At 43.8% G+C, this 21717-nt stretch overlaps 1 protein-coding gene across 2 annotated transcripts in view; it reads right to left on the bottom strand.

Annotated features, from left to right (window-relative positions):
- The window catches only part of RIPK2 (receptor interacting serine/threonine kinase 2), a 610101-nt gene that overhangs the window by 48436 nt on the left and 539948 nt on the right, over positions 1 to 21717 (bottom strand). For both annotated transcript variants that reach the window (XM_069621311.1, XM_069621312.1), the window contains one exon: positions 9975 to 10035. In XM_069621311.1, the coding sequence (XP_069477412.1) occupies positions 9975 to 10035 (61 nt within the window). The remainder of the gene's footprint in view (positions 1 to 9974; positions 10036 to 21717) is intronic.

Genomic DNA, 21717 nt, shown 5'->3' with positions numbered 1-21717 from the left:
ACCTCGTGTACCACAATGGCGGCGGGGGCTCAAAATAGCATTTTGAGAAAATAAAATGCGTTTTTTTTTCTTTTCTGGGAATCGGATTCAATGTGTGATCGGCTCGAGTAAAAAGAGTGCTATGCACCCGATTTTCGTAAGGTTGTGCTAGTGGCATCAACGCTTACCGTATTTCGTGGTGGTCAAGGCTGGGCATCTGGTGTCCTCCGTGGGTGCCCTGCTCCGGCTTTCATTACGATTTTCCTTAAAGGTTTGCTTGGGTATTTTGCACAGTATGCCATAGGCTCTTTTAGTTTATTAAAAGTCATCGGTAGGTGATTTAGCAGTTTGTTTGAAGCTGCTTTCGCATTTGTGTCAATCCAGTCTTGGCATTCCATTTTTGTCTTAATTCTGAGAGGGTTTTGCAGCAACTCTTCTTCTGTACAAGCAATCTCACACAGTTTGTTCTTTTGGGCATTCGCCCAATCATTTAAGAGCACTTATTACAGTCAACACACCGATTACTTCAAAAACGTTTCATATAGTTCAGATAAAACAAATGATTTATCTTTAATCTTTCAATCTTCACAGTCAATGTTAAATACAACGATACAGTCGATGCTCAACGCATTTAGGGGAATAAATCCTCTACTTCAGGAGTTAAGCTGTAGATAGTAAACAGATAACAGTTTCTTATATAATACATTTTATACAATTATTTCAAATTAACTGTCAGCACCACATCAGTTATTAGTAAACAAACCAACATGCCAAGGGTTCACAGACTAGTGTTCCACCACCAGAGTCATTCATGGGTTCACAATCAATGGCATTCTGTTCAAAGAGAAAAATATCAATAAAGAATCCAGCTTTTTAATCCCATTGACACCCGTGGTCCAAACCAAATATCTCCTAATTAGATTTCTGCCATCTAATGACTCGTGGTGTGTATAAATCACCTGGATTTCGGACTCAAATAGGTGCACCAATGTTAGAAAGGCCTATGTTGAAACATACCTATTACCAATGTCTTGGCAATGGAAACCAATGATGCAAGTACTTCCGTGGCCCAATGGTCACTAACGTATCGAGGCTCAGTCTCTATTTTTCAGGAGCACTAAAATACAAAGATAAATATAAACATATGATAGGAATAATTAAGAGGCAGAATCCACTGCCAACTGAGGGGTAAACGCCCACCTTTAATCCTTTCTCATGCGAGTTCTATTTGAGGAGTAAACAGCATTGCCCTCTGTTCCGACTCTTGTATGGGATCAAAGATCCGAGTACTAAAATCGAATTAACGGGATCTATATAAGGCGTGCAGTCTTCCACTAAGAAAGTTTAGCCCTCTTATACAAGTATAAAATATATATATTTTTTGTATTAGTTTATTTCAAATCTTTAACAAAAAAGACTTTCCATGCATTCATATATAAAAAAGAAAAAAAGAGAAAAAAGCATGGAATCCCCAAAGCCAGCCAACAATAGTTCTCATAGAAGCTTCCCATTCCTCTTTGACTGGCTCCCCATTTAGTAGATACATTCATCACTATCTCTCAATAACAATTCCATTCAGGAACTTAACAAGTGCAAAAACTAACAGATGATTTTCCCCCATTAAGAATTTTAACCATCATTCATCTACAGATGTTTTGGAGCCAATGCGATGGTGGATCCCAAGAACAGGGTACGGCGATCAGTCAAGTCTACACAACTGGTTAGTAGATGTTTTAGTAATTCCGTTTCAGTGGCTTTCAAACAGAATCTGCAGGTCGTCTGCATCTCAATCAGTTGTTTCCAAACAACTAACATCTCTCGTGTAGGATATAGACTTAAGCACAGTCTCAGGAAATTCCCTCTAGTGATCGGGCAAGGGAATTTCTTCAAATATTTAGGGACATGCATTAAAGACCTACATTCGAGAGCATCATTTTTAATCAGTACCAAGGTATTCCTTTTTACCTGATTCAATATCCAGTCCTGTTGACAAAGTTTATTTTTTATCAGTGCAGGATTGGATATTAAAATCAAGGCTGAGGAATCCAGGTCTGTCAGGCAGTTCATACATTTCACCTTGTACGCAGTATTTATCAACAAATCATTATCACCCAAGATGGTCAGTTGGGGAACCCTATGAGCCAACAAGGTTTTACAAAAGAGGAATAGAGATTTCCACAGGGATATTGAGTAAAGAGACAATAGGCCTTGTTCAAAATGAATACATGCCATAGGTAGGCTCTTCGGAACCCGTAGAATTTGCTTCCAAAAAGCTCCTTCCAGGATTTCCCCTTATTTGCCATGTTAGGTTTAAACATGATTCGGCCCCATACAAAAGGATAGGAATTACCTTTTGGTTATAGAAGGTGATCAGAGGGGCCATGGAAAACTTGCCAAATCTCTGATGCAGGATCATACCCTGGGCGGTTAGATTTTTTACTTTAGATCTTAATAAATTGGCCCAGGGAGTTTCTGTCACACTCTGGTTGGCCCAGACTCCTAGATAGATGATCCAGTCAATACATTATTTGATTGCCATCAGAATCTAGGATTTTCTTTCGCTGTTTTTCCCTGATTAAACACAAGCTTTGATTTTTTTACATTGACTCTTAAATCATTTTTCGATCATATAGGACTGTAGGGCATCTAGGCGCCTTTGTAGTCCTATTGGCGTTCTGTCATTCAGATGCAGGTCATCCACATATACAATCCACGGTATCGGTCTCCCATTGATCTTGGGCGGAAAACCACGTACCATATTTTGAGTTGCTTCCATATCAGAGATATAAAGATTAAAGAGGATGGGCGCCAAAGCACAACCCTGCTTTAGTCTCCTATTAACCTTGATTGCCTCAGATAAAAGCCCTTGACAATTCAGGCAGACCTGCATGGTTGTATCAGTGTAAAGTGCCTCCATTGGCTCCAGTAGGTCCTCAGGGCAGTTCCAGTCCCTCAACTTGGACCACCAGCGTTGCCGATTGACACTGTCAAAAGCCTGATCCAAGTCCACAAAGGCAATATAAAGCTTGCTCTTTCCTTTAATGGCTTAGAGCTTGAGAAAGTTCAACAGGAATACATTCAGACTAGTACCTATGCCCTTGACAAAGCCTGTTTGCCGGGGATCTTGATGCCCTGAATCACTAGCCCATTTTGCCAGGCGTTATAATATAATGAAAGTAAAGATTTTTCCCAAACAATTGAGTAGGGCTATCAGTCAATAGTTACGCAGTTCTGTTCTTAACCCTTTTTTAAAAATGGGTATAATCATCGCCTTTTTCCAGGTTGAGGGAATTTGTTTTTCTCTCAATACTTGAGAAAATAGGATGTAGGTAAATTCTGACCACTCCTTAGGAGCCTGCTTTAATTCATAGTTCGACAGGCCATCAGGGCCGGAAGTCCGAGAGGTACTTAGTTTTAAAATTGCCTCTAGAATTTCCTGTTTGTCTAACTCCATTGAGTGGACTTTGAGGGCAGACGTATAGGAGAATTAATCAATTTATTAGTAATTCAAAATGGTCTATCCATTTTTGTTCATCAACCATTTGGGTTTGTAAGGCTTCCTGATAAGTTCCCACTTTATTAATCCATTGCTATGTTATCTGGAATTCTTTTTACTCAGTATTTCGAGCATGTTCTCCCCATCCTCTTGCATGCGTTCTGCTCTGAAACTACGTAGCTAGTTTTTATATTGCTGCTGCGGTTTATTTTCTTCTCGACTGATCAGAGGCATATATTTTAAGGCCTTCAGATCGGATCTATACCTCTTTCGTTCTTTCACCAGTTTGCTGTTAAATCTATGTTTCCGGACAAAATCAGGTCTGTGTCCATAGTGGACTGCATGCTCATATTTAGCTAGTAGGGGAACATAATTTAAAGGCTTGTTATTTGCTTCAAATCTTGGGTTTCGGGTTGATGTTATGTCTAAGACATCCTGAGGGATTAGGAGAATTCTATTCCGACCATGGGAGATCGCAGTAACCAAAAATTTAGTTTCACGCTTTGCTCGAAAAAGGGCAGGCCCAGCTTATTTTCAAGACAGAATGATCGCTAGACTCCATCTCCATGATTACCAGTGAATCTACATCTTGTTGAGCAATGCAGGAAAACAAAGCAATAATCAAATATTGTCCTTTGTTCTTAGTCTACCAGCGGAAATTGACTTTTCCCCCAAGTGGGCAGGCATTTCAAGATTCACACATATGCTGTTTAAGCCCCCAACCAGTACAATAAACCGATCTTCCCTCTCTACCCTGGCATCGTCAATTGCCTCAGTCACACCACTCATAAATAGATCACATCCCACTTTGGCAGGGTTCCATTACAAATGAATAAAAACAGTCACTACAGGCTCCATCAAATCAGCATGTGTCCATTGAGCTGTCACTATTTGCACCCAAGGGGTGGGAGTGCTGTGTTTCAAGATTTTCACTGACTTATTCCTTTTAATGAGTGTCAATAGGCCAGAGGATGGCCTACACTTCAGACCCTTTGTGGCTGGATTCAAAAGTGAAATATACCCTTCTCACAGGAGAGTTTCGCACAGCCATGTTTCTTGAAAAAATGAAATGTCAAATTGGGACCAATCCATTTTATTCATAAAATGGGTGAATCCCCTGGTGTTCCATGATCCAATCCCTAGTTGTGTCCTTACGCTGCTCCTTGTGCGCTAATGGTTGGTAGAAGGTGCCAGTACGGCCTGTATCCATGACCAATCTTCGTCATTTGATGGAGACATGCTATGGGAGTTGTCATACTCGACTGTTCTTACTTCTTTAGACCTCCTAAAGAAAGTGATTTTCAGCGGCAGATCCTGTTTGCTTAACATCGCTGCTGCTTAGGTGGAAATTTTACCGAGGTTCATACTATCTTCCCTCTCTGATTTACGAGCCTTGGAGTGGACCCGATTAGCATTCTGGGCTCTCCCTAGGTTGTCTCCCTGTTTGCGCATTGATTCACAGTGAGAATCTTCATAGGTTAAATCTTGCATTAGCTCGAATTCCAATGACCAAAATGAGGAGGCAGCTTCCCCAAGCATTTTTTCGATAGACCTGATCTCACATGTAGCAGCACCCAGTCAGTTCTGGCTTCTTTTATGAACTCTATTACGAGGAAGTCCTTTGAGGATATTGAGCATAGTTCCGGTATGTGGTGCAGTAAGATCATAACCTTGTTTTTGTTTAGTATGAGGCCATTGCTCGCTTGGGTTCAGCATTCTAGATAAATAGTTATAGCCTCCACTTTGTTTCTTTCATGTTTCAGGGCCTCTTTCCTGAGTCCACGCTTATTGATGTTCACTGTAATAAACACAGGTGAGTCCTTGATCACCAGTTTTTTTTCCACTAGTAGCCTGCACTGCGCTAGAGTCATGAACTTCTCTTCTCCTAAATTGGACAGGTTAGCCTGTTTCAATTTCGATACCGGAAAATGAGCGTGGGATAATTTCCCAATAGCCACTTCCTGGATTTGGACCTCCTCCTGGTTCCGATTCCTTTGGAGGGTGTCCTCAGACGATTCAATTGAGTATACCGAGAATTCCACAGAGGAAACAGATTCATTATCGTCACTATCAGGGCTTCTAGCTCTCACATCTTTCGAATTGAGGTGGCCTGAATGAGCACATGGTCCTTTCACAGGTAAGATAGGCTTGTCTCTTTGATTTGCTTCCTCACTCCTCAGAATACTGGTCGTATTAGACGAGACTTGTAGTGACTTCAAGTTTTGTATAAAGGTTCTGGAGGCGTTGGACTATACTTTCTTTCTGGGAAGCAGGTTTTTTGATTTTTTTTCACTGAATTAATGCACCTAGTCGCATAGGTTTCCGCTTTTTGTTAAAAATTGAGTAATTGGAGTCTGGCATGTCTGAATTGCTAGTCAGCAATCCAGACTCCTTCACTGAAGGTGCTCCTATAGATCCTTGTTGGACCTCATTTACGACACAGTCTCCCAATACTCAACCCTGGATTGGGTCTATGGCCTCAATGTTGGCTGTTCTACCTCTAGGTGCCTGATCAGACCCTTCAGGTATCAAAGACGAGGAGCCCTCTGATAACAGGGCTTTCAGTTTGCTTGAGGCAATGTCTTCAACTTCCTGGTTATGGTTTCCATTTTTTTCAGTCGGTTCGTTTGGGATTTCGGGAGATGATTGTTTCCCTCCTCAGGCATTCTTCTCAACAAAGCTCTATTCCGATTGCCATCCCAACTTGTGACTCGCTTCTCTCTCAGGTCAGTAGATCTTCTGCCCCATTTTTGAGAGTCCATGATCGCTTCCATCATTGCCATTTTATCAGGCTGATCTACACTTGCCATATCGCATAATCTATTTTGCCATTTGTTGGATTGTTCGGCTTCGTAATCAAGCCTGGCTTGAACTTTCTTAGAGAATGCTTCTAGGTTGATCAGTTTGGAATGGACCATTGCAAGGAGAGTTGCTTGGTCTTTAAAATCCTCATTTATAGATTTGTACAGTTTGATGAAGGGAGCCATAGAGATTGATAATGCCGACATGATCAGCAATTGAATTTGCGTCATCATTGGACCTCCTGCTTGTGGTCTCTGAGACTGAATGTCTGGGGAAAAAACCATGTCATTATGAGTCGAAGCATGCGAGTCCTCCGTAGAATCTAGCGGGATTGCAGACAATAGGGGCGATCGCATAGGATTGATTTGCTGCAGGTATAGTCATCTCCAGAGGCAATGAGTTAGCCTTGTGGTGCTCCACTGCAGCCCTCTCACCAGGACTATCATTAGCAGCTATATCACCTTTCAGTGCAAACACCCCCTTAGGGGACGGGGGTGAAAGGTTCATTTTATTTAGTCTCCCTTGAGTGATGGGGGAGGCAAGTTCTTTTAGGACATCCGACACCTGTGATGGGTGATTGTTCATTTTCCAGTTTGCCTTACTGTTGAGGGACGCTTGAATAAGCACAATGTCCTGTGACAAGGTCAACGCAGACATGGAGCTTGATAAAATCTTCTGGGTTCTCGGGCCTCCCTCCCCGGTCTTCCCCAAGGCTTTTGCCTGTAGAGCGCTACTGGGGGGTTAAAGCAGCTTTGTCCATTAGCGAGGGATCCTCTCCGGGAACCACTGTGGTTAACTCACCCGTCTCCAAACGTTCAAAGTCTTTGCGTTCCCCCCCTCACCCTTTGGTGAGCTATTTAAATTTTAACTGCTCTCACTGAAGACAAAGGTAGATTACCGGGATGATTATGCTCGCTTGTTGTGTGTAAGTCGGGTGCTTTACAATTTGTATTTTCAGTCCTTATCATATAATCAGAGACCGGAGAGGTACCAGAGAGGTATTGGGGGACAGGTTCTCATTCTTCACTCTCAACATCTCCTCGTTGGTAATGTCTAAACTGGACATTAGGGGCTCTGTGGCAAAAAACAAAAAAAGGGAGGTGATGAGGGGGAGGAGTTTTCCCACCTTGTCCAGTACCATGAAAGGGGAGAAGGTGGGTTCCTCAATTCGAGAGGAGGCAAGCGGGGGGTTTTCTCACCTTGGATGCGCATCAGGGGCCTTGTTCGTCCTCGTGCTGTTTCTCCCTCTGGCTCTGTCATTTTGTGTTCTTAACTAACCACAGAGACCAGATCAAGTCACAGATGCTAGCCACCACCACCTCCCGCAAACTGCTGACAACTGCAAGACTCAGCAGATTCTGCAGAGCTTTGCGCCTCACCAGTGTTTTTAACCACCTCCTCCTCCTCACAACAGGCAGGAAGAAAAGACTTCTGTTCCAGGGATCGCCAAAACAACTGCAAGATTCAGCAGACTCTGCGGCACTCCGCACCTCACCAGGAATTTTATCCTCCTCCTCCTCACAATAGGCAGCAAGAAAAGACTGCTGCACCAGACATCGGCAAACAACTGCTGACAACTGTAAGGCTCAGCAGTGCTCTGTGCCTCACCAGTGTTTTTAACCTCCTCCTCAAAATAGGAAGCAAGAAAAGACTGCTGCGCCAGGGATCGCCAAAACAACCGCTGACAACTGCAAGACTCAGCAGACTCTGCGGCGCTCCGTGCCTCACCAGTGTTTTCAACCTCCCCCCCTCACAATAGGCAGCAAGAAAAGACTGCTGCACCAGGGATCGCCAAAACAACTGCTGACAACTGGAAAATTCAACAGACTCCGCAGAGCTCCGTGCCTCACCTGTATTTTTAACCTCCTCACAATAGGCAGCAAGAAAAGACTGCTGCACCGGCGATCGCCCAAACAACTTCTGACAACTGCAAGACTCAGCAGACTCTGCTTGATATTTTTCTCTGAACAGAATGCCGTTGATTGTGAACCCATGGATGACTCTGGTGGTGGCACACTAGGCTGTGAACCCTTGGCACGTTGGTTTGTTCACTAATAACTGATGTGGTGGTGACGGTTAATTTGAAATCATTGTATACAATGTGTTACAGAAGAAAAAGTTTTTCTGTTTACTATCTACAGCTTTGCTCCTGAAGAAGGAGATGTATTCCCTGAAATGCGTTGAGCATCAACTGTATCATTGTATTTAACATCGATTCTAAACATTGAAAAATTAAAGACAAGTCATTTGTTTTATATGAACTATATGAAAAGTTTTTGGAATAATCAGTGTGTTTACTGTAAAAAGTTTTCTTGGCCAGTATTCTGGCATTAAGCTGTGCAGGGGATGGGAGGGCTCAGCGGCAAACTGTTTCCTCTTAATGAGGAAGAACAATCTGCTAGTGAAAGCAAATAGTGCATTATGCAATGATGTCACTGGCATCTCTCAGCAAAGAAGTATGTCAGGTCCTTGGGGCCAGGTGGTGCCAAAGCAATCAAACGCAGGAATTTGAAACCTAAAGTGACTTTCAATTATTTTGAGGCAGTACATATTTCTCAGTTGACAAACAGGTGGCAAAATACTTTGCCTAGGGCGGCGACATCCCTACCACTGGCTTTGTTAGAGCCTGTCCCGAACAACCCAAATGTCACTTTAGTAACTATACGCTTGCGGGAGAAGCTTTCACAGCCTTTAAGAAACAAACCTAAGGGAAGCACCAAATTACATTTCAGATTGAAATTTAATACAAGGAGGACATGTTTTCAACATACCATGGCAATCACCAATACATCACTGAAAAATAAAGTAATTCGCACTGCAGGAAAGTCATTTTTGAAGGAACAGTTTGAGGCTCATTAGGATTACAGCCTTATTCTTAAAAAACAGTTGGTATCTTGAATGCTACATGTTTTAACCATCCATGTCATTATTACAAAGGTACTAATCACAAGTCAAACGTAGGTAACAAAGCAAGTGTTATATACGGAATCATTATTGGTTAAAGTATATTAGATATATATATCCCTATATTTCTAACTCCATTAAAATGAGAGGTTTATGCCACTGTCATCTCCCACAAAATGCTGTTCCATATTGAAGGGATATGCTGGCACATTGCCTTCACTTGCAGGGCGAAATGATTCAGGGGAGCCACACAAGGAGAGAGCATACATGATGGTCACATTCCCACCCCCTTTTTGCCTGGAGATGAACAATGCACGGAAGACCAATTATTGTCACTTCTGTGCACGGTCTCTCTGTCAGACAGCAGCATTGCAAATCACTGCTGTACTATATGTATTTTTATCTCAGATATCGGGATGGAAATGCATTTTGTAATATTTTAGAAACCGTAACATTGGGTATTTGTGAAATACTTGATATCAGACTATCATCTTAGTGTGGTGAAGTCCTAACAACATACAATAACGCCAATTAATGCATGTTATACTTCTGATGGGAATACATTAAATGTCATAACAATCTCGTTAGAAATATTTTAAAATGGTAGCCTGCGCAGAAAAACAGGTATGTGAATCTCTGCTTTATTCCATAGAAGTCTGATTGAATAACAATTATTATTGTGAGGCAAATGTAAATGTCCAAATCCTTAACCAAACGGTTTCACGTAAAGGAAACATAACTAGGGAGAATTACATGTGCATATTCCAAAATATAGCCACTGAAAACTATTTACCTGGAGAGATCATGCTGTTTGAGCTCAATAGTGAGATTCCTGATACTTGTGTCGAGAGTTCCTGCAAAGTGAACATAATAATATAACACTTATTAACATCATAATTTGGTCTTTCTTATTAGTTAAAATGATCTTCATGCAAAAATGATTAAACAATGAAAGTCTCTCCCAGAAAATCGACAATGACAAATAATTTAAAAAAAAAGCAAAGTTTACCATAAAGTACCTACCAAACATCTAGTTTCTTCACCACGGACCATGGAGAAATACACGCGGACAATGTATGGGACGGAAAATGGGTTAAATCGCCATTTTAGGATTGTAAGCAAAAGACATCTGCGAATGGTAACATCTAATTGTACTCATTTGTATGCCAGTATTCTGGGAAAGTCTTCAAGCACTAGACTGGTGCCGAGACAATTCATGTTGAGATAGAATATGACATTGCCAATTGAAAGGTATAACAGCTCTGGGTTAGTAAAATATCTGTCAAGTATACAGTAGTGAGGGAGCATGTAAGGGAAGCATGCCACTGTGCTTCCCACTCCAGCTAGCAGTGGAACAGAACCACTGCACACTTCACATGATTTCAACCAGAAAAACGGTTACCAGTGCGCATATCAAAAACTACCAGTTTAAGCTGGACTTCCAAATTACGTTTCTCAAAGCAATTAGTTTATGATGTGAAAATCAAATGCCCCTTATGCAAGATACCAATGTTTATGCAAATGAATGCTCGATTCCATCACCGGAAAAAATAAAAATCACAGTGTTGCAGATAACCCACATGTTACTACTCATTTCGGATTTAATAGCCGCAAATCAGGGTTCAATGAAAACAGTATTTATTTAAAAAGAAATTGAAATAGCTTATCCGCTAGGTACATAAGCCAACTGGTACTAGACAACGGGTACAAAAACTTACTGGATTACCTGACTAAAATAAATCACTGCCACCACTGTAGACTCTAGTGCAAGGAAGGTATCCCAGGCGTGACCAGGATCTGTACTTTATTTCCTTAGTTCCCGCACGTCATCATCCTAGTGGTCTACATAGCTGGAACTATAACTTGTTATATTTGTATTTGCATTTTATTGAATTTATATAGCCCTTTAATCCAAAGTGCTTTACATGAGAACAAGAAAAAATACAACAAGCATAAGATGGCAATTGAATCACAACTCGAACAGTATAAGGAACAATTTACAATATTGCTGAGGTGATGAGGGAGTGGAGAGGGACAGAGGTGTGAGAGGGAATGGGAGGGATTTGGAGGTAGAAACGGAAGTAAGAGAGAAGGCGAGAAGGTGTGAGGAAGAAGAGAGGAAAGAATAAGACTAGATAAGAGCCGGAGGTGGGGTAGAAGGGAGAAGAGAGGATGGAGAGGGTAAGGAAGTACAGGAGTAAGAGGTAAGGCATGAGGCGGTGGGAGAAGTAGGAGAGGAAGCAAAAGGTGTTAGGGAGGGGAATGGAAAAGATAAGATTTTAGAGAAGAGCGAAAAGAAGGGTAGGAGGGAGAAGAGCAGATGTGGAGGGGGAGGCGGTTCCAGTGGAAGGGAGCGAGGAGTCAGAAAGCGCGGAAGCGGGAGGGGGCACAGGGTGGTGGAGGAGAGAGTAGGAAAAGATTTGCAGAGCGGAGACAATGAGAAGGGGTATAGAAAGTAAGATATACAACCTCAATAGTATCTCTTCACTCCAGGGTACCATAATCACTCTGATTACAATAAGAATGGACATTTTAACCAGTCAAAATTACAATGCATCACGACATAAGACGCATATATAATATAAAAGCAATATAACACAGGGACAGGTGGTCAGGGAGCAACACTAAAATGTTGCTCGCTTGCCACTAAGGGTTTAAATCCCAAGACTGTACAGCAGTGGAGCCTGTTGGATATTTGTTTGAATGTGTGTTAATACAAAAGACTTCACGTGGTGGACATCTTTGGTTCAAGTCAATATCATAATTTGATATTTGTACCAGAACAAGCACTAATAAAGTGCAATCTGGTAAATCCTTCAGTGATGACAGATGCCTATGTTTCTAGTTCTTCAATTGGATTGGTGTTCCTTCCACCCAATCTTCACTTCTCTGTTGGACTTCTTAGCATAAAACAAAGCCAACAGACGCCTGTTTTCATAGATTGGAATCTGTGTGTGCTGCAGGTCACAAGGTGATCAATTTCAGGACATTATGCTATGAGTCTAGGAACAAACGTGATCTCACTGTGATGCAGAGAAGTGCATATATATGTGTTTTCATAAAGTGTGCATACAACTAATCAATATACTATTTCAGTGGTACCAAAGTAGTCACTCACTATTATGAAATCATGCTGAGGAGTACTGACACCTTAATAAGATTCAGAATTTTAAAACATGTATATTTAATGATTGGGCTGAGCGTGAAGATGACAGACATATGTATCACATGTGAGGGGGCGAAGTCAAGTGCATCTTTTGATATGGGGAGTTGAAATGCCAACAGAAGGGCCTAAACCCAAAGTGTGAGCTACTTTTGAATAAGTCAGACAAAGTTGTGTAAAAGGAAACATCAAGTTTCAGCGTTGTTTGTAGAAAGAGTTATGATTGGAAGTCAATGTTTGTGTTTATAAGAGACATGAGCAAAAAAGAAAATAACTGAAATTGGCGCATCAGGTTACATATCCAATATTAATTTGCTTTTGACCCTAGCAGCAACCCTGTAGAAAAGCAATTTCGACACTTACTATAGAACAGATAAACAAATGTATAGAAAATGTAACCTTATGACGTGTAAGGGTGCAGAAGAAAGAGACTGACACACAGGTGGAATGCGGATTGCTATGGACTTATTGGCCAACAAAATAAACAGAACTAACTTACTTACCCTATCTCTAAGAGGGATTTCCCTGCCTCAACTTAAATACTAACAGGGTTGTCAGAATGTCCTTATAACTTAAAGAGTCCACCGTCCTGTGTCAAAAGTCCTTATCTCTGTCCCTTACACTTATAACTAAAGTTTGCGCCAATGTTCTTGGGCCAGGATTATTACTCCCTTCTCCTGGACTGGGTATCACAGTTACTGGTTTGCCTTGCAAGTTCTTTACCAGGGGGAATAATTCCCTACCCCTGGTCCCAGTACTTCACAAATAAAGGACAGCCAATTCTATAACACTCTGTATCAGAAGGTTCTTCGATTCTTCACTCCAGGGGGAGCAACTCCTTTCCCCTGGCCTCTTGGTTTGGTATCTGGCTTTCATTATTTCACACACAACACCAGGGGGAATGACTTCCTTCCCCTGGCTGAAGGTCCTGTGGTCAGTTTTCTCAATTCTCAAGAGAATGACTCCCTTCTTTTGACTGTGCCTTTTCTTTAGCCTGGAGGAATGACTCCCTCTACCAGACTTCTCATCCCTTTTTTCCAGATGTAGCACTACCCGGGGAATGCCTCCAGTCTCCTGATATATTGGTTTTATAGTTCACTATAACCAGGGGGCATGGCTTCCTTCCCTTGGTCTTCCTTTTCAACAACTTTCACACTTTTAACATCCACTTCGGGTTTCAGTTCTTCTTTTCACTGGCCCACTTGTTTCACTTTCCTGCCAAGTACTGCCACGAGGAAGATGACTCGTATTGCTTTTTGTTTTTGGTCTCCGACTCAAGTTTCACTTCTAGCACTTTTTTGGTCCACCTGGTTAACTTCCCTGCCAGGTACTGCCAGGAGGAAGATGACTCCTGTCTTTCGCATAGTTGGGGTCTCAGACCAGTGCCTCACATTCATTCCCTTTAGTGGAATTATGCTTGCCCCTCTCGAACCAGACGTCATTCCGCAGTAGCCAAGACCATCTCATGCCCCAACCTGCCAGTGCGCTCTCTCCCGTACCTTCTGGGATCTTCTTGTGGGACTCCGGTCTCTCCCGGGGTCTGCACTCAGCTGCTTTGAGTCTTCTCTGGTTTCTGATAGCATCCTGGTAACTGCAGAACCTCCTCAGCTCTCGTCTCCCTGAAGTCTGCGCACTGGTTATGGTCCACGTGGTCCACCTCTGCCTGGAGGTTGTGCTACTGGCTCGCCAGCCTTGTGAGTCTTCTGCTGCTTGGCCCGATAGAGACGCTCCTTCTCCTCAGTCAGCATCCCAGTCTCCTGCTGTATGGATCTCCTGCTCTGAGCAGCTTTCACTAATGTTGTTGCTCAGGGGAGGGCATGACCAATAGGTAAGTATTTTCTCGCTTTTTGTTCTCTGTGTTGGATCATTCTTCTGTGGAAGACTAGACCGCTTCTGCCATGAGTTGTTCTTCATGGCTCTGCACTTCTTCTTTGTCCCAGTACCCAACTCTTCCACCTGACAAAAGTACATGGACCTGAAGTCCAAGAAGAGGTTACTAGAAGACAGAGGGACCTAGGGTGTGGGGGTGTGATGGTGTGGCCAGTTGTGTACCCTAGATTGTTGTCCCTAATCCCAGAGGGGGAATTCCTCCCCATGAGAACATCCCGCTGTGTACCACCCCAGGTGGACTATCTGGTAGCAGCCACACCACCCTGGCCTCATGGGAAGGGGCTCCCACCCAGGGAGAAATGACATCTAGGGATTCATCACATACCCTTCCCCTAAGGCTGCTGGCTCCCTGATCTTCTAAAGGAAAATGGAAAAATCAACGTTCCCTTGTTCCTGTCCCTTTTGATGTTCGACCCTAAAACAATAGGGTTGAAGATTAAGAAATCAGAGCATTACCCGTTAGTTGGTATCCTTTCTAAGACTGAGCCATGTAAGGGATGAGTGGTCTGTAATGAGTTTACATTTTCTACCCGTGAGGTAATATTTATTATATCCTATGTCCCATTTTATCGCTAAAGCTTCCAACTCAACGGTGGCATAATTTCTCACTGCGAAATGTTTCTGGCTGATGGAAAGAACAGGATGCCCCATCCCATCATTTTCTTGCGATAAAACTGCTCCTAATCCCACCTTGGATGCATCTGTTTGGAGTAGAAAACTCCTTGTTGAACTTAGGAACTTTTAAGATGGGCTTGCTGCATAGGATTGACTTCAGGGTATCAAACAGGCCTCATCATCTTTTTGCCATTGTAATTTCTGAGGTTTGGCATTCTTTAACTTATCTGTCAAACAAGAGGTGATGGTGGAATCATTTGGAACAAACCTCCTGTCTTAACAGGTAAATCCTACGAAAGTCCTCCAATCCCATTTTGTCTTGGAAACTGGTGTTTCTTGAGCAGCCAGGACCTTTTCTACTTGCGGCTGGGCCAATCCATTTCCCACAAAGAAAGTATTTTACTGTCGATTGGGCTAAATGGCATTTCTTGGGGTTGGCACAAGGCCGGCTCATCTCAGGTCTCTTTTGACTTCATAAATATGAAACATATGTTCTTTCCAGGATTTGCTATGGATGACTATATCGTCCAGATAAGCGCGAAACAAAAGCAGGAATAGGGTCGCAAAATCTGGTCCATTAATCTCTGGAAAGTGACAAGAGTGTCATGAAGCACAAAGGGAAGGATTTTGAAATGAAATAGTTCTGTAGGGGTGGAGAATGCGTTTGTTCGTTGGGTTTAATGGTACCTGCCAATAGTCCTTGGTAAGATTAATTGCGGAGAGAGAGACACCAGAGCCCAATCGATCAATAAGGTAGTTAATCCGTGGCATCGGGTAGTTGTCCTTCTGGGACATGGCATTGAGTTTCCTAAAGTCTATGCAAAACCTCTATGACTGATATCCTCTTTCCACTCTTTTAAGAGGTTAATGTGATATATCTGGGTATTAAGATTTCTATTGGGTTGGGAGATGCAATAGTTACAGGAGCCAGTTTGCTTCAATACCTTGTAAGGCCCATTTTATTTATTTATTTATTGTATTTGTTGGTAGCGCCCAAACCAGGAGATGGGAACAGTAAGGTTACATTACAACAAAGTGTGAATCATACAGAATAAGGTGGTTACATTACATCATAGGATACGAGTCATACAGGGTGGATAGTTCTATTACATCAAGAAAGTGAGTCGGGTTGAGAGTAGGCAGGTCTGGCCCGAATATCAGAAATATTTGCCAGTGAGACAGCATTTTATGTCTGACCGTATGTCTAATAGAAAAAGATTGGGTGAAGGCCTTTTTGTCATACTGGGCTTGGATCTAAGCTAGCTGAGTATGGACTATATCTCTTACCACGGCTTTATATTCTTTAATCCGCTGTGTGGTTTGGTATAGTGGTAAAGATAGGCTCCTCCCTTTCCTTCTGGGTTTCCCTTGACATGTCTAATACATCCCTTGGGTCACACCCATAGAGGAGTTTGAAAGGTGAAAATCCTAGGGAACCTTGAGGAGCCTTCCCGATGGCGAACAAAGCCCATGGAAACATTATGTCCAAGTTATGGCCATCAGCTTCTACTAGTTTTTTTTTAAAATGCTTTTGAGTGTTTTGTTAAAGCGCTCCACAAGGCTGTTTGTCTGGTGATGGTATACAGAGATCCGTATGGTTTTAATCTTAAGGATTTGTTTAACCTCTGCCATGATCTTGCTCCTGAAGGATGTTCCCTGGTCAGTTAGTATTTCCTTGGGGAAACCAAACTGTGACAAAAAGGGGAAAGGTGTTTGAGGATCTGCTGCAAGGTATTGCTTCTCATAGGAAAGGCCTCTGGGTAAGGTGTAGCATAGTCTAAAATGACTAAGATATACCTGTTTCCGCGTTTCGACGGTTCTAATGGTCGGGAGAAAAGGACATCTGTGATTGCCAGGGGTTGTAAAATGCTGGAGGAGGGTTATGTGGAGCAGTCTTTTGACATAGAGAGCATGTTGTGATGACAATTTTGATGTCAGCATATACCCCCAGCCAATAGAATTATCTCACAACTTCTCCCTGTGTTTTCACTGTTCCCAAATGTTCAGAAGTGAGGTGGGCATGGGTGATTTCTAAAATATCCCTCTGATGCCTGCTCGGACTACTATCTGGGTTTGAGGGGTCCCCTCACTCGTGGTATCTTCTCTGTATAAAAACCCCTGTTTTAAGAAAAAGAATGGACCATCTTTCTTTCTGCCTTCATCCTCAGAAATGGCCTTGAGGAAAGTCTCAGCCATAACAGGGTCATTGCATTATGCGAATGCTACATCAGGGATTATTGCAGGGTTCCCCTCTTCAGTGGTAACCATTGGAATGTTTTGATTTGGGCCCAGGTCTTTGTCAGCCTCCCCAAAACCCTTGATCCCTCTCCCCATTGTATCATGGTCATGTATTTCTAGGAGTTTGGGGAATAGAGCATTCTCTAAAATTCCTTGAGCAATCTTCTCCTAGGCTGGTCCTCGACGCATACCCATTTGACCTGCTCGCCAGTGCTGCGCTACTATTGGTGAGTTTCGTGAGCCAGAAAGAAACTCAGTAGCGTGCGAGTGGCTGTAACGTGAGCACTGAGAAAAGTGAACAGCCCAGTGAGCGAAAGCAGAGAAAGAAAGCAAAGCAAAGCAAGGAAAAAGGTAAAGGCAAAGCAAAGCAAGCGAATATTGGAAAGTGGTGAAAGAAATCAAAGCAGAATGATAGAAAAGGTGCGCTAGAGGCGCAGAAGTAAAGAAAGACACACAGAGTGCACTGGCAGTGTGGAAACAGCCAAGAGGGGCTGCGAGAGACCTGAATCCAAGAGAGACAGCAAAGAGATAGAAAGAAAGAAAACAGACAGTCAAGAGAGGGTGAAAGTAATCCAAAAGTGATAAAGAGGGTGCAAGCGACCCAAGAGAAATACAGTGTGCAAGAGGCATGTTAAAGAGAAAATTAAGGTGTAAGAGCAGTGAGAAACTGAATGTGCAAGAGAGCACGGTGAAAAGCAGAGAGAAGTGTGCAAGAGGCACAGAAAGGTGGAAAGAAGGTGCACGTGTGCACGACAGGACAAGAAGGTGTGCAGGAAGCACAGTAAAGTGGAAAAGGACAGGGTGAAGGAGGTACAGAAGAGGAAAAGGTGCCAGGGGTTGAGAGATCAGAGTGGTCACGCCTGGGAGGAGTAAAGAACTTAGCCTTCTCTAAAGTCTCTAATACTACCCCCATGAACATGAAAGAACTGTACAGTGAAAGGTACTTGGGGAAGGGAACCCTGAGAGACTTAACAGGAACTGTGTCTTTTTTTGGAACTGGAAAGATCGAAGCTTGGGGAAGGGAGCCCTGAGAGACCCTGAGACATTGTGAACTCTACTGACTTACTACAAGAGCCCCATTAGGAAGGTCCCAAGGGCTACCCTTTTGAGTTGAACCGGCAGAAGGAACAAGTTACTTACCTGTAACTGTTGTTCTCCAGCATGAGTCTGGCATGGATTCACATGCCTATGAATATTCCCCGTCATCAGGCTGGGAATCCTCGGTAAAGAAAAAATCAGTTTCAGTTTCATTTCTGAACTTTCTTTCTCCTAATAACCAATAACTGAGCTCTGGGTCATTCTGCCACCAGCCAATGACTGTCCTCTACCTAAGCCCCTCCTCTGGCAGCCATCTTCAGATTTGGTAGCACGTAAAGTGGCAGTAGGACCAAGAGAAGAGCCACAGAGGGGTAGGCGGGAGGGTTTGCATGTGAATCCATGCCAGACTCATGCTGGAGAACAACAGTTACAGGTAAGTAAGTTGTTACTTCTCCAGCATGGGGTCTGGCATGGATTCACATGCTCATGAATAAAGAATACATAGCAGTACCCACATGCACAACCACAGGAGGTGGCAAGGCTCAACATAAGCATCTCTTTCCTCTTCATCAGGCTCACCTTCAAGCAAACAGGTTGCGTAGCACTGCTTGGCAGACTCTTGAGTCCTCCCTGCAATTCCCGTTGATGCAGTAGAATCTCGTGAAGGTGTGTGTCGACCTCCACATAGCAGCCCTGCAGATGTCCAGCATGGGCATACCAGACAGGAACGCATTAGTTGCAGCGATCTCTCTGGTCGATTGGTCTCTTGGACCGCCATGCAATGGTCGGTTTGCCAACCAGTGACAATGGGAGATGCCGCCGGAGATCCACCTGGAAATGGAAGCCTTGGAGAGGGCCTTCCCATGGTTCACAGGGCCAAAGTTCACAAAAAATTGCGACGTCTTCCAAAAACTCTTTGTGCGGTCCACATAGAACTTCAGTGCTCTAGCCACATCCAGCGAGTGCTTTCAGCCGGTGACGAAGATGAAAGTCCGATGGCACCTTGGGCCTCAAAGAGGGGTGCGTCCTCAGCACCACCCTCGTGTTGTGAAAAGTCAAGTAAAGTGGCTTACAGGATAGGGCCTGAATCTCACCCATGCGTCGTGCAGAGGTGATGGCCACAAGGAACGATGTCAACCACGACAAAAATTTCAGCGGCACTGTATGCATAAATTCGAATGGAGGGCCCATGAGCCTAGTCAGCACCACATTGAGATCCCACGCCGGGGCTGGAGCCTTGACGGTGGGAACGAACGGAACAGTCCTTTCACAAACTCCTTAACCAGATGGTGTGACCATAACGACGACCTTCCTGGAGATCTGGTGTAGTAGGAGATAGCCGCCAGATGAACTTTGATGGAGGCATGGGCCAGTCCTGCTTTGGCCAACAGCAGCAAATACAGCAGTACCTGCAGAGCTGTGACTCGTAGAGGGTCGATATTCTGTGCACGGCACTTAACCACGAACCTCGTCCATTTATGTCTATAGTATTTTAGAGTAGACAATGCTCTAGCCTTGGCAATCACCTCCGTGCAGTCCGCTGGGAAATCATAGCCCCTGAACTCTAACACTGCAGGAGCCAGGCCTTCAGGTTCAGCGATCCTGGGCTGTGGTGCAGAATTGCGCCTCCTTCCCTGGCGAGAAGATCTGCCACCACTGAAAGCTTGACTGGAGTGGACGTTGACATGCTGAGAAGGTCCAGGTACCATATCTGCCTCGGCCACGCCGGTGCGATGAGGATCATCCTGCACTGGGACCATTTGAGTTGATTGATGAGTCGAAGAAGCAACGCCAGCAGTAGCAGAGGGAACGCATACAGAAACAGGCTGTACCAGGGGAATGAGAATGGGTCCCCCATGCTCCCCGGCTGGGAAACCTGCTGGCGTACCTGCGGCACTTGGTGTTTGCTGCCGTCTGTTAGGCAGAATCCTGTGCAGTTCCCTTTGGGAACACTGCAAAAAGATTAAGACTCCAGGAGTAAGCAGTAAACCCAATTGGTAGCAGTCTGCACCACCCAGATTTACCTGGTAGCTGTGGCTGAGCAGTCAGACTTCTCTCAAGAAGAGTAGGGCAGTATATAGAGTATACACAATAGGACTAAAAACACAGTAGAGTAAACAAACACTGACCAGAGCTTTGTATAAAAAGTATATCATTATTTATTTAAAACACACTTTAGGCAATATACTAGCACTCTAAGTCAAAAGCAAGTTAAAACACAGTCAGGTAAAGTATACACACCTCCCTTAATAACTATTAGACAAGTCAGGGTTAAACCACCACTATTTGTCAGAACAGATGTGAGCGCGTAACCTAGATGGCACTCCAATAGTTAGGTTAAAGGGAGAGAAAAAGGCAGAGCATAGAAATAAAACAGGTCCCAACACTTTTAGGAGTTCTCAGCAAGAGAAGAAAGGCAGTATATACTGTAGAGCCAAAGTTCATAGGCCAGGCCCACTTTAAATGGAGCAAAGCGAAATGTGCCCAGGATCACACGGTTTAAAATGCACTAAAAGTCTTTGCAGAATGTTCAAAAGAGGTTGGGGTGATTCAAGAAGGTAAAGTTAGAAGGTCTGGGGCCAACCCAGTTGGCAAGCCAAGGATTTAAGGGTCACCTTGGGCAAACCGAAGAAAGGGAGGCCAGGTGGAACACAGTACCTTAAAGAGAGAGGAAGCTACAGTGGTGGCAGTTGTTCCTGGCAGTGGTTGCAGTTCATTGTTCCGACCAGGAGAAGAGGACCTCGTCGAGGAGGAAACTTGGAGTCGATGCACTGCACAGGGATGAAACCAGCTGTGGAGTTCTCTGGTTAAAAGGCGCGTTCACAGTCTAGGTGGTGAAGCTTGGCTATCCGGCTGCCGGGGTGCTTGGCACGGGCGATTCGACCAGGAGACGTCTTTGGAAGGCGAAAAGGGTGAACTGGTTGGTCCCAACAGCTCAGAGGAAGAAGACTCGTCCAGCAGAAGATCTTCTCTTGTCGTTGGGAAAGTGGTGAGTTTGTTGCAGCAGGGCTCCACCGGTGGTGTAGTCGTTGCAGATGGCTCAGCTTCTTCCCTCTTTGGATTCTTAGGTCCTGTGGCGACTTCTGAAGTTCCAGTCCCAAAGGCCCTGCTTTTATGCAGGAAAAAACCCCATTCATCAGCCTAGCTGTCAATCACAGATGCTAAGTGTTGAGCCAGGCGGCTCACCACTGGGCCAGTCAGAGTAGAGTGTGACTTGAGTTGCTAAGACAATGCAATCCAGGGTGCCAATTCCCCCCTCCACCCTTCCTGTGGAACCCAGACAGAGTGGCACCATTTGGAGGGCTTCTGTGGAGAAGCCCGCCAAAAAGTGAAATAAAGGGCTCGACCTTGGTCAGAGTTACAGAGACGGACACAAACGCCATTTTAGAAGAGTTCTGGCAAAAAGACCCAACCGTTAATTTAATATTAAATAAATAAACTGGTGGTATCTTTAACATTGCACCAAAAAGTGGTGCGTTTAAAATCAATGGGAAAATCCCATAGAGAATATTCCAGTGGAATATTTCGCGTGGTAACCACTGCCACCAGCCAGAAACTCGACAAGGGGGGACTGGACAGTGCCCCCTTGAAA

This window comes from Ambystoma mexicanum, chromosome 5q (assembly GCF_040938575.1).
Source record: "Ambystoma mexicanum isolate Mex_15411 chromosome 5q, UKY_AmexF1_1, whole genome shotgun sequence".
NCBI lineage: Eukaryota > Metazoa > Chordata > Amphibia > Caudata > Ambystomatidae > Ambystoma > Ambystoma mexicanum.
The sequence above is the reverse complement of the archived record's forward strand: the minus strand, read 5'-3'. Positions and strand labels throughout refer to the sequence as shown.